The sequence below is a fragment of the Mirounga leonina genome, unplaced genomic scaffold (genome assembly GCF_011800145.1).
Source record: "Mirounga leonina isolate KUSES-001 unplaced genomic scaffold, KU_Mleo_1.0 Mir_357, whole genome shotgun sequence".
NCBI classification, from domain to species: domain Eukaryota; kingdom Metazoa; phylum Chordata; class Mammalia; order Carnivora; family Phocidae; genus Mirounga; species Mirounga leonina.
The window spans coordinates 8,773,126-8,787,655 of record NW_023270702.1 but is presented as its reverse complement, the minus strand read 5'-3'; the positions used below and the strand labels follow the sequence as shown (position 1 = coordinate 8,787,655).

The following is a 14,530-nucleotide window of genomic DNA, read 5'->3' as shown; positions in this document are numbered from 1 at the left end:
TACACCTAGAGAACACCCACATCAGTGTAAATAACCCAGAAAACAACCTGAAGACTAGCAGAACAAACTCTCCACAGCTAGTTGTAGAGACATAGCTGGGAACAAACTGAGATGGCAAGACATCCCTTGGGAGGGAGTGCCACTGCAAGCATGAAGAATGGCGAAGAGCAGACCCCACCACAGGTACCCCAGGCACAGGGAGACCCACACTGGGAAGATGAAGCTCCATTATATTTAGCTATGAAAACCAGAGGGGCTTGGCTCAACACCAGGGCCTTTCAATACCAGTGGGCTCAGCTCTGGGAGAGCTGGGGGGCAAAAGGAAACTGAATCCCAACCCTTAAAGAGATAATACAACAAAGAGCCCCACTGAGATACAGCATACAAGCAACAGTTAGAAAAACACCTGGAGTATACAAGAAGGAGATTTATTTACTAATCTCAGAATGTTCGCAGGAGGGGCAAGGATCTTTAGGAGACTTCGCCAAGAACAAAAGAGCTGGCTAGTGCTATTTCTCTCCCCCACTCTCTGGCCCAGATACACAGACACCTGTGGGAACCAGTAGTGCCAATACTCTCCACCTAGCTTACTAACAACACACCCTGCCCTCACGCTCTCCTATAGACCCCTACTGCATCTAACCTGCCCTAGGCAAGAGTCCTCCAAAGTGGCTCAACAAGATTGTCATTATGCAAGCAGCCCAGTCAGGGGTCAGCACCACTCCAAAGGGACTCCTGTCCTGGGAGAGGGGAACATAAGCACACACACCAGTTTGACTACAAGTCCAGCAGTAGGCTGGGGTAGACAGCAAGTCTGAATGCAAGCCCCAGCCACCACTGAAAACCTCTCAGGAGACAACACAGGGAGAGTTTGGTGCAGCCACAGCTCTGGCAAACATCTGTTGTGACCCAACTCAAGCCCAAAGTGGCTCCAGACTGACCCATTAATAACACAGGGACCAAGATGTCCACACCCACTATTTTATTTATTTAATACAGGAAATCCTAGCCACAGCACTTAGACAACATAAAGAAATAAAAGTATCCAAATTGGTAAGGAAGATGAAAAACTCTCACTACTTGTAGATGACATGATACTATATAGGGAAAACCCTAAAGACTCCACCAGAAAACTATTAGAACTCATAAATGAATTCAGTAAAGTCACAGGACACAAAATCAATGTACAGAAATCTCTTGCATTCCTATATACTAATAATGAAGCTACAGAAAGTGAAATTAAGGGGGAAAAAATCACATTTACAAATGCACCAAAACCAATAAAATATCTGGGAATAAATTTAAACAAAGAGGTGAGGAACCTGTACTCTAAAAACTATAAAACACTGATAAAACAAATTCAAGATGACACAAAGAAATGGAAAGACATTCCATGCTCATTGATTGGAAGAACAAATACTGTTAAAATGTCTCTACTACCCAAAGCAATCTACAGATTTAATGTAATCCCTATCAAAATACCAACAGCATTTTTCACAGAATGAAACTAAAACAAATAATCCTAACATTTGTACGGCACCACAAAAGACCGAATAGCCAAAGCAACCTTGAAAAAGAAAAACAAAATGGGAGGTATCACAATCCCAGATTTCAAGATATACTACAAGACTGTAGTAATCAAAACAGTGTGGTACTGGCACACATATAGACACATTGATCAATAGACCAGAATAGAGAGCCCAGAAATAAACCCACAACTATATCATCAACAATCTTCAACAAAGGAGTCAAGAATATACAATGGGAAAAAGACAGTCTTTTTTAACAAATGGTGTCAGGAAACTGGACAGCTACATGCAAAAGAATGAAACTGAACCACTCTCTTTCACCATCCACAAAAATAAACTCAAAATGGATTAAAGACCTAAATATGAGACTGGAAGCCTTAAAAATCCTTAAAGAGAGCCCAGGCAGTAATTTTTTCACATTAGCCACAGCAATATTTTTTCTAGATATGTCTCCTAAGGCTAGGAAAACAAAAGCAAAAATAAGCTATTGGGACTACCTCAAAAGAAAAAGTTTCTGTACAGCAAAGGAAACAATCAACAAAACAAAAAGGCAACCACTGAATAGGAAAGATATTTGTAAATGACATATCTGATAAGAGGTTAGTATCTAAAATATATAAAGAACTGATATAATTCAACACCCAAAAAACAAATAATCCAATTTAAAAATAGGCAGAAGACATAATCAGATATTTCTCCAAAGATGGCCAACAGATGGCCAACAGACACATGAAAAGATGCTCAACATCACTCATCATCAGGGAAATACAAATAAAAACAATGAGATATCACCTCACACCTGTCAGAATAGCACTACTGGATATTTACTCAAAAAATACGAACTAATTTAAAGGGATACATACACCCCTATATCTATTGCAGCATTATTTACAATAGCCAAATTATGGAAGCAGCCTAGGTGTCCATCAATAGGTAAATGGATAAAGAATTGGATGTGTGTGTGTGTGTGTGTGTGATGGAATATTACTCAGTCATAAAAAAGAATGAAATCTTGCCATTTGCAATGACATGGATGGGGCTAGAGAGAATAATGCTAAGAAAAATTGGTCAGAGAAAGATGAACACCATATGATTTCACTCATATGTGGAATATAAGAAACAAAACAAATGAACAAAGGTAAAAAGAGAGAGAGAGAGAAACCAAGAAACAGACTATTAACTACAGAGAACAAACTGATGGTTACCAGAGGGGAATTGGGTGGGGAGTGGGTCAAATAGGTGATGGGGATTAAAGAGTGCACTTATCACGACCAAAAAAAAAAAATGAACAACACAGGAACCAAATCCTTTCCACAACAAGTGAAGAGAGCCATTGCTGATAACTGGACTAAAGGCAAACATGGCTCAGTTACAACAACAGGGCACACCGAACACACAGAAGACACCCCTCAATTGCCAGTTTCTGGTGAACAGGGGACATTGCACTACAGAGCACTACAGGACCTCTTCTTCATAAGGCCACTACTTTCAAGAGCAGGAGACATAGCTGACTTTCCTAACACACAGAAATAGAAACGGGGCACCTGGGTGGCGCAGTTGGTTGAGCATCCAGCTTTTGGTTTTGGCTTAGGTCATGATCTCAGGGTCCTGGGATCAAGTCCCACATGGAGCTCCACACTCAGCACGGAGTCTGCTTGGATGCTTTCTGCCTCTGTCCCTCCCACTCATGCTCTCTCCCTCTCTAAAATAAATAAATAAATAATCTTAATTAAAAAAAAAGAAATAGACACAGAGAGTTAGACAAAGTGAGGAGACGGAGGAACATATCCCAACTGAAAAACAGGACAAAATCACAGCAAGAGAGATAAACAAAATAGAAATAAGCAATATGCTTTATAAAGAATTTAATGTAATGGTCATAAAGATATTCACTGGACTTAAGAAAAGAGTGGCTTATCTCAGTGAGACCCCCAACAAAGAGATATAAAATATAAAAAAGAACCAATCAGAGATGAAGAACTCAGTAACTGCAATAATAATCCTAGAGGGAATAAATAATAGACTAGAGGAAGTATAAGAATGGATTAGTGAGCTGGAGGACAGGGTAATGGAAAGCAATCAAACTGTACAGGAGAGAGAAAAAGGAATAATAAAAAATGAGAACAGGTTAAGGGAACTCAGTGATACCATCAAGCCTAACAACATTCACATTATGGGAATCCCAGGAGAAGAGACAGAAAGGGGGCAAAAAATTTATTTGAAGAAATAATTGCTATAAACTTCCCAAAACTGGGGAAGTAAACAGATATCCATATCCAGGAGATACAGAGAGCCCCCAACAAAATCAACCCATGGAAGTCCAAACAAAGATCCATAATAATTAAAATGGCAAAAAGTACTGAAAAAGAGAGAATTTTAAAAGGAACAAGAGAAGAAACAGTTACATACAGGGGAAACCCCATAAAGCTATCAGCTGATTTTTTAGCAGAAACTCTGCAGGACAGAAGAAAGTGGCATGAGATATTCAAAGTGCTGAAAGACTATAACAAGAGAAAAAGAAGGACTCTACATAATCATTAAGGGAATAATCCAACAAGAAGAATTAATAATTGTAAGTATTTATGCACCCAACAAATACATAAAGCACCAAATAACAAACATAAGGGAAGTAATCAGTTGTAATGCAATAATAGTGGGGAACTTTAACAACCCATTTATGTCAATGGCTAGATCATCCAAACAGAAAATCAACAAGGAAGCAGTGGTATTTTTAACACATCAGATCAGATGGATCTGACAGATATATGCAGAAGGTTCCATCCTAAAACAGCAGAATACACATTCCTTTCAAGGGTACATGGATCATTCTCAGAAGCGATCACATGTTAGAACACAAAACAAGTCTCAACAAATTCAAAAAGACTGAAGTCATACCATACATCTTTTCTGACCACAACACTATGAAACTAGAAATCAACCACAAGAAAAAACCTGGAAAAAACACAAATACATAAAGGTTAAATAACATGCTATTAAACCATGAATGGGTAAACCAAGAAATCAAATAGGAAATAAAAGACACATAGAAACAAATGCAAATGAAAACACACAGTCCAAAATCTTTGGGATTCAGCAAAAGCTGTTCTAAGAGGGAAGATTATAGCAATGCAGGTCTAGCTCAAGAAGCAAGAAAAGTCTCAAATACACAACTTAATCTTACACCTAAGAGCTAGAGGGAAAAAAATGAACAAAAACAGGACCCAAAACCAGTAGAAAGAAGGAAATAATAAAGATTAGAGAAAAACTAAACAAAATAGAAACTAAAAAAACAAAACAAAACAAAAACAAACAAAAAAACACAATAGAACAGGTCAATGAAACCAGGAGCTAGTTCTTTGAAAAAATTTAACAAAATTGATTAGCCTCTAGCCAGACTCATAAAAGAGAAAGAGAGAGAGAGAGAGGACTCAAATAAACAAAATCAGAAATGAAAAGAGGAGAAATAACAACCAACACCACAGAAATACAGGAGTTATAAGAGAATATAATGAAAAATTATATGCCAAAAAATTGGACAACCTAGAAGAAATCAATAAATTACTAGAAACATGTAACCCCCAAAACTGAATCAGGAAGAAATAGAAAATTTTGAATGGACTGATTACCAGCAATGAAATGGAAGCAATAATCAAAAATTCCCAACTAACAAAAGTCCAGGACCAGATGGCTTTACAGATGAATTCTACCAAACATTTAAAGAGTTAATAACTATTCTTCTCAAACTATTCCCAAAAACTAGAAGAGGAAGGAGAGCTTCCAAATTCAATCTGAGGCATCATTACCCTAAACTATAATCAAAAACAGATAAAGACACTACAAAAAAAAGAGAGAACTACAGGCCAATATCTCTGCAAAAATACTCAACAAAATATTAGCAAACTGAATCCAATAGTACATTAAAAAAACATTCACCACAATCAAGTGGGGTTTATTCCTGGGGCGCAAGTGTGGTTTAATATTCACAAATCAATGTGATATATCACATCAACAAGAGAAAGGATAAAAACCATATGATCATTTCAATAGATGCAGGAAAAGCATTTGACAAAGTACAACATCCATTCATGATAAAAACCCTCAACAAAGTAGGTTTAGAGGAAATATACCTCAACATAATAATGGCCATATATGAAAATCCCACAGCTAACATCATAATGGTGAAAAACTGAGGGCTTTTTTCCTAAGATCAGGAACAGGACAAGGATGTCTGTTCTTGCCACTTTTAATCAGCATAGAAATGGAAGTCCTAGCTACAGCAATCAGACCAAAAAAAAAAAAAAAGGAAATAAATAAAAGGCATCCAAATTAATAAGAAGGTAGTAAAGCTTTCACTATTTGCTGATGACATGATACTCTATACAGAAAACCTTAAAGACTCCACCAAAAAAGTTCTAGAACTGATAAGCAAATTCAATAGCCATAAGATATAAAATTAATATACAGAAATCCATTGCATCTCTATACACTAATAATGAAGTAGCAGAAGGAGAAATTAAGAAAATAATCCCAGTTACAATCACAGCAAAAATAATAAAATGCCTAGGAATAAAATTTAATGAAGGGAGGTAAATGACCTGTCCTGTGAAAACAATGATGAAAGAAACTGAAGATGACACAAATGGAAAGATGGTCCATGCTCATGGATAGGAAGAACAAATATTGTTAAAACCCAAAGTAATCTACGGATTTAATGAAATCCCTATCAAAATACCAACAGCATTTTTCAGAGAGCTAAAACAAATAATCCTAACATTTGTATGGAACCATAAAGGACCTTGAAAAGCCATAGACTTCCTGAAAAACAAAAACAAAACTGGAGGTATCACAATTCCAGACATCAAGTTATATTACAAAGCTGTAGTAATTAAAACAGTATGATACTGGCATAACAGTAGATACATAGATCAATGGACTAGAATAGAAAACCCAGAAATGAACCCACAATTATATGGTCAATTAATCTTTGAAAAAAGAGGAATGAATATATAATGGGAAAAAGCAGTCTCTTCAACAAATGGTGTTGGGAAAACTGGACAGCTATATGCAAGAATGAAACTGGACCACTCTCTTTTGCCATATACAAAAATAAACTCAAAATGGATTAAAGACTTAAACGTGAGACCTGAAACCATAAAAACACTAGAAAAGAGAACAGGTAGTAATTTCTGTGACATAGAATATTTCTTCTAGATATGGCATTGGAACCAAAAGCAAAAATAAACTACTGGACTACATCAAAAGAAAAGCTTTTTCATAGCAAAGGAAACAATCAACAAAACAAAAAGAAACCAATCTACTGAATGGGAGAAGATATTTGTAAATGACATATCTGATAAGGGGTTAGTATCTAAAATATAAAAACAACTGGTACAACTCAAAGCCCCAAAAAACAAATAATCCAATTAAAAAATGGGCAGAAGACCTGAACAGATAGTTCTCCAAAGATGACATCCAGATGGCCAACAGACACATGAAAAGATGTGCAACATCACTCATCATCAGGGAAATGCAAATCAAAACCACAATGAGATATCACCTCATACCTGTCAGAATGGCTAAAATCAAAAATACAAGAAACAACAAGAACGTAGAGAAAAAGGAACCCTTGTGCACTGTTGGTAGGAATGCAAACTGGTGTAGCCATTGTGGAAAACAGTATGGAGGTTCCTCAAAAAATTAAAAATAGAATTACTCTATGGTCCAGTAATTCCACTACTGGGTATTTACCCAAAGAATACAAAAACACTAATTCAAAAAGATACATGCACCCCTATGTTTACTGTCACATTATTTACAATAGCCAAATTATGGAAGCAACTCAAGTGTCCATCAACAGATGAATGGATAAAGAAGTGATATATATATTTATATATATATATATAAATATATATATGAAATAGAATATTACTCAGCCATAGAAAAGAATGAAATCCTGCCATTTGCAACAACATGGATAGATCTAGAGTGTATAATGCTAAGTGAAATAAGTCAGAGAAAGACAAATATCATATGAATTTATCATATGTAATATTTAGGAAACAAATGAACAAAGAAAACGAGAAACCAAGAAACAGACTCTTTTTTTTTTTTTATAAGATTTTATTTATTTGTCAGAGTGAGAGAGTGCAAGCAGGTGAAGCTGCAGGCAGAGGGAGAAGCAGGCTCCCCAAGAAACAGACTCTTAACTATAGTGAACAAACTGATGGTTACCAGAGGGGAGATCGGTGGAACCATGGGTGAAATAGGTGAAGGGGACTAAGAGTATGCTTATCTTGATGAACATTGAGTAATTTATAGAATTGCTGAATCACTATATTGTACACCTGAAACTAATATAACACTGTATGCTAATTATACTGGAAATTTTTTAAAAGAATAAAAATAAAGCAAAACACATATTTTTTAAAAAGAAAGAAATATGCCAGAACAGACTAGTGAAAAGTAAATCATGCAAAATTTTTCTTTATTAAAACTGGCCAGGGGCACCTGGGTGGCTCACTCAGTTAAGCGTCTGCCTTTGGCTCAGGTCATGATCCCAGGGTCCTGGGACTGAGTCCCGCATCGGGCTCCTTGCTCAGCAGGGACCCTGCTTTTCCCTCTCCCCCTGCCTCTGCTCATGCTCTCTCTTGCTATCTCTCTCTCTCAAATAAATAAATAAAATCTTAAAAAAAAAAAAAACTGGCCAGAGCTTGTTTAAAAAAGAAAAATAAAAGACTATTGAGGAACTTTATAATGGATGACAGAAAGAGAAATGACCAGATATTATGTGTCTCCTGATGGAAGTATAAACACACCTAGGAAGTATTCCTGCCAAAAAAATGTCAAAGCTGAATCTGCTCAAGCCTTTATATCTAACTACAAGTTTGCAGAAAGCCAGGGACATCACAGAAGTGCGATCAGTAAAATCCAAAATGTGAGAAGCCACGGGGGAAAAAACAGTTTCTTCAACAAATACTTGAAAGGAGAAAAAAACAGAGGTGAGGGAATCTGTAGAATAAAAGAGAAGTATTAAGCTAATAAAACACATTGCCCTTGTCTGGAGGGTTATTCACACAATTCAACTGTTTAAAAAAACTTTTTAAGGTAAGTTGAGCACTGTCTAGACATTTGGTGTTATTAGGGAATCACTGCTAATTTTTTCAGGTGTGACAATGGTATTGTGATTATACCCAAAAAGTAACTGGATAATAGATGATAGCAGGGAATTACAGCTAGTGTTTTAGATATAATAATGTATCACGATTATGTTTTTACACACTTATCTTTCAGAGAGACATAAGAAAATATGGATAAAGAAACAAGAAATATATATAGAGAGAGATCTATATACTTGTTTCCGAACCTTAGAAGTTTTGATTTAATAGGTCTGTGGTCCTGTCATTCATGTACATAATAAAACATCAAGGTAATTCTGATGCATACTGCTGATCAAGGACCAACAACCCAGATCATAGTCACCTTGGAAACATCACTGAAAATGAAAGAAAAAAATGCAATAAATACTTACGATGACACCGTTTCCCGTCAGGAAGCAGAATAAATCCTACAGGGCATGTGCAATAATAAGATCCGGGGATGTTTTCACATCCGAGAGTACATCCATGATTCCAAAAGGCACATTCATTGACATCTATACAATGACAACAGTAAAACATAGTTATTTTTTAAAATAAATTGTAATATTGCTATTAAGTCAGCACAAAGTAGAATATCTCACACTTGAATTTGCTGTAACTGACAATGGAAAGACTGTTTTTGCAACCCTCGCAAAGAATGAAAGAAGTCAGTTCAATTGTCATGACAGCCATTTTTACTGTCACAGTTTAAACTTTCAAATATATCTGTATTTTCATACTAGAATTGCCTTCAGGAAAAAGTAGTACAATTTCCCATGAAAAGATGTAGCCATTGAAGGCAGGGACTCTTGAAAGTCTTCTCAGAGCTGACAGGAGCCCTTCACCTGAATGTGGGTACATTCCCCAGCAGCTTCACTCCGGTTGAAACCCAGCCTTCCAGGCCACTGTTCTATGCTATAGCTCTCGCCCCAGTAGTCCCAGGTGAGCAGGAGACATATACTTAACTTATACTTCAATGTCAGGTTTACCTGACATCACACCCCAACTAATTCTACTGAATGTGTGCTAACAGCCATTGGATGCTTTTCATTAGTAACCCACTGGACCCACCTCCCAGGTGAAAGAACACAGTATTTCTCCCGGGTTCATTGAATTGGGCCTGAAGCCTCAAAATAGGAGGAGCCCCAGATAAACAGTCTTGGTGCGTAGCTTCTCAAGATTCCTGCCAGACTTTATGGGATGTGGTGTAGGAGTCACTTACTCTTTGAAGATCTAATGATAGCTATGGAACTGCAAAAATTTGAAAATACTGACATTTTGCATACTGTCAAACCCACAGAGGTTTGTGGTGTCCACACAGAGAATCCCTGCCGTATATCAAGCTCTGAGTAGCCTCTAAGAGTATTGGATCTAGGAACACAGCACATAAAGAAGATCTGAAAGTTATTACAGAGGCTTTAACAACAGAAGAAAAAAATAATTTTTCTGGGGAAAAATGGGGGGGATCCTCAAGTTGTTTTGCTTCAAGGCTCTGGATGACCCACTGAAGAGCAGCCACTGGCTCAGGTGGGCTGTCCTTGCTTTAGGTAGCTACCCCCCTGCACGTTACCTTCACAGTACTTTCCATCTTGGCTTAAAGTATATCCCTCCGCACATGTGCACAAATGGGACTTCGAGTCTTGACCACACATGCTACCTCTGCAGTTACCTTTCCTCCATTTGCAGGGTTTCTGATCTAAAAGAGAAGATGGTTTACTTGGAGTGGAGATGTATTTTGACGGGGACACTGCTTGATCCCATTGTGGTTCTTAGAAGTCTAATTTCCCCTCGACAGGAGCAGGGGTGCTGTCTTTCCCCGTGGTGGCACTGCTCTGGAGCCAAACTGTGTTAGCCTGGATTCTGAAGCATTCAGAGATGCAGCCCACTTATTTCTCTAATTGTATTATTCCTACCAAAGCAGTCAGGATTGGACATCCTAATTAGCTGGAGATTTCATTCCTTGGGTTGTAAACACTAAACACTAGTAGCTTTTTCATTCTGCTTTGCTTATTTTTTATAAAGATTTATTTATTTATTTTAGAAAGAGAGAGAAGGAGAGAGAGCAAGGAGGAGGGGTAGAGGGAGAGGGAGAGAGAGTCTTAAGCAGACTCTGGGTTGAAAATGAGCCTGATGCCCAGCCGGATCTCACAACCCTGAGATCATGACCTGGAGCCCACCACCTGAGTGGAAACCAAGAGTTAGGCAATTAAACGACTATACCACCCAGGCGCCCCTCTGCTTTACTTATTTTATATGTATGTATATTTATACCTATACAATTCTATACATTTCTCAGTGCTCACCAAGATAAGAGTACTCTTAATCCCCTTTATTTCACTCATTCTGGTTTGCTTTCATAAAAAGAAAAATAATAAAGCACATAAACAAAACTTCTGAAAATGAAATATCTGTTTAAGAAACAAAAATCTTTAATCCTAAGAACATCTTTTTTTAAGTATAATAGTTATAGGTCCGATCTATATATATATTTAGCTGTTTTTAGGATCCTTATTTAAAGAACAACATCTTTCAGACTCAAAATATACCACTGCCATATGTCTTATCCCCAAATTTCTGAGTCCATTGCTGGTGGTATACCATGTTTTACAAAATAGCCCAGTGAAAATAGTAAAATCTGTTTAGTGAGGTAGGTGCTGGGGCTGGATTAGCCAGATACATGGAACAATAAATGGACAACTTTGTACCTTTGATTTTCAGAGCCAGAGTCAAGAGACAAACTAGTAACGCATATATCCCTATTCCAATTTTGTTCCTTCTTACTTTTCCCCAATTTTAACAATGACAGGACCTTTGTAAAAAGTTCTGGGAAATACAGAGTTAATCCTGAGTCTGAGGGCAGATTTCAGGATCCAAGTAGATACAGAGGTCAGAACTCTGGCAAGAGGTGACAGCAGGGGAAGCCTGGGGTCATGGATCCCGAGTCAAGGCAGGGTTGAGATCAATGAGAGTCTGTGAATAATGAGAAGAGCTAAGGACCCAACGGAAGGACTGCTAAAAACACAGTCTTACTGTGAATGGCATAGGGAACAAACCAGCGAGAGCCTGAGCTCAGCTGTGCAAGAAGCTGAGACCATTCTCCATGTAGGGTTGTTCCTCTGGTCTCTGTTTATCTACTTATAAAGATGTCTCCTCACTCTGACTCTACCAATTTCCTTCTATTCCAAGTCACTAAACATTCCTCTTGACCAATAACACCATGACACAGTAAAAACATATTTTTTCCCTCTTGAAAATGTCCCTGGTGTGCATTGAGACTCCCTGGCAGAATCTCTAGATTCTGACTTGGTGAATCAAGAGAAAGGCTCAGGAATCTGCATTTTCAACTGAATCAGAGTGATTCTGCTGCCAAGAGTCTTCACAACACACTTTGAAAAACACCTGCGTGATGTACTATTGAAACATCCCGGCCTCCCCTCAATTATGAATACCTCTTTTTAGCAAGTCTGTGTTGTGAACTTAGTTATTTTAAACTTGTTTATTCAGATCTCATGACAGAATTAAATACAAAATCAATCTTGCTGACTATTCAATACTGTTGCAATATTACCTACTGAATCAGTTCGGATTTACACCGAATAGATTCTTGGATATTGATTCCAAGCATTTTGTTTCTTATCCATGGTTTTTCTACCAATCACACATATAGAGCTACATTGCTTTCAGGTTCCTACATGCTTTACTTACCAAATTTTAACTAAGCAAAATGAAAAAATAATATGATCCAAATTTTAAAAGTAGACAAAATGCACGCACTTCAAATTTCTAAAAAAAAAAATACACGTATTTTTTTGAACTTTAATTTTTATAAAGTTTGCAAGGGAATAACAGCAATAAAAATACAGAAATGTCTGACTTGGCCTTTCTTTTTTTATTTTTTAAATATTTTTACTTATGTATTTGACAGAGAGAGAGAGAGAGAGCACAAGCAGGGGGAGTGGCAGGCAGAGGGAGAGAAAGAAGCAGGCTTCCCGCTGAGCAGGGAGCCTGATGTGGGGCTCGATCCCAGGACCTGAGATCATGACCTGAGTTGAAGGCAGATGCTTAACTGACTGAGCCACCCAGGTGTCCCTGGCCTTTCTTTTTTAATTTGAAGATCTAACTGGCTTTATTAAATGATTCATGAATCCACCAGGACCCTATCTACCAGGTGAAGAGGCAGTCCTCTGACTCAGCCTTTTAAAGGCACCAAAGTGTTACCACTTTCTTGACGTAACAAAAAATTAAGGAATTATGCTCCCTATAAATATCCCTTGTAAAAGTCTTGTCAAACCCAGCATGACAGGTGAGTACTGGATTAAGGACTAGGAAAACCAAATTTTCTGGTTCTGCCTTTACATCGAATCATTATCTCTTTCACCTTGGTTTCCTAATCCATGAATTAACAGTTTTGGAATAAATATTCTGAAATCCCTTACTTTAAAAAAAATTTTTTTTATGGTTCTATACAGAATGAGATGTTTGTGGTAAATTCCTCTAAGTTTATACCTCTAAGGAGCCTCAAGCCTTAATTACTGTTTATAATGTGTTAATAGGGATTCAAACTGCTTATTGAAGAAAAACAATTAGTGTCCAGGGTACGGGAAATGCTCTATTACTCATCTAGCTCCACTATTATTTATCCCTTTTTTGTACTTTTCTCCTACCTCTTGCCTGCACTTACCTGTGCTCTGATCATCATCATCACCATCATCCCATTGCCATCACGATTATATATATGCTTCTTTTTTCCATTAACCAATAAGCTTCTTGAGGATAAGGCATGTAACCCATTCACATTTTATAGCCCAAACAGCACCTAGCCTGGTGCCTTTCACAACACAGGTATACTACAAACATAGACTTCAGGCACAAAAAAACCCCTGTGATCATGTCACCTGCAACTTAACTCCTTTATTTCGTTTCTCCTTGAATTTCCAGTCAACCTTAGCGTTAGAACTCAGACTATGCTAGCCCAGTACCCCTTCCATGCTACCATGCTGCTGATGGTTTGAATGGTACTTATTAGCAATATATATCACTCTTTAATGATGAAGATGGCCAGGAAAGCAATCACCATTCTTCTCTAAATGGTTAGGCTGAGGATGCCACCTGAATTAAGCCGCCAAACACTTTAAAAGATCATTTTAGGAAGTGGTAAAACAGAGGATTGAGGGCTATATTTTTGTTTAATCTCCGTAATCTTCTGCTGTTCTTTAGCTTCAAATTAGGCCAAAGCTAGTGCTCAACCAGCTGCTGCTGACCTCAGATAACACCCCTTCCCAGAGCTCAGCAGTGTGGCTTAATTACCTCTGAGATAAAATTAAAGCTCCTAATCATGGAGTTAATGTCCACCACAAACTGCACCTTCAAAAACTGCCTAACACACAGGCTCTCGTGAGCTTTTCTACCGCCGAGTAAATCTATAGATTTTACCCTGGCCCAGTTCTGAAACAATGCACATGGGATTCCCCCATCGACTGATCAGCTTTCCTCCACCTCAAATTCAGGCTAAGACTCGCCTCAGCAACAAAGCCTTTCTAGTCTCTTCCATGTGAACCCATTCACTTTAACCAGTCTTATACCTCAGTATCAGCACACCCAGTATTTAGCACATACGGTCAAAAATTCAAATAACATTTTATAAAGCATTTACATTATCTCATTTAATTTTCATAACAAGCCCTTGAGCTATGCAGAGCACATATTATCTTTCATTTTACAGATTAGGAAACCATGTCTTAAGGATCACATAAAGGTAATAAGGGGTAAACCTGGGATTCAAGCTCAAGCCTTCTGGCTGTAGACCCACCTCTTGATAGATAGATAGATAGATAGATAGATAGATAGATAGATAGATAGATAGAT

The 14,530-nt window shown here is 37.6% G+C and overlaps 1 protein-coding gene across 4 annotated transcripts in view; it reads right to left on the bottom strand.

Annotated features, from left to right (window-relative positions):
- EGF (epidermal growth factor) overlaps window positions 1-14,530 on the bottom strand; it is a 103,036-nt gene that overhangs the window by 46,863 nt on the left and 41,643 nt on the right. For all 4 annotated transcript variants that reach the window (XM_035030276.1, XM_035030275.1, XM_035030277.1 and 1 more), the window contains 2 exons: window positions 10,236-10,361; window positions 9,058-9,180 (listed from right to left, as the gene is read on the bottom strand). In XM_035030276.1, coding sequence (XP_034886167.1) covers window positions 9,058-9,180; window positions 10,236-10,361 — 249 coding nt within the window. The remainder of the gene's footprint in view (window positions 1-9,057; window positions 9,181-10,235; window positions 10,362-14,530) is intronic.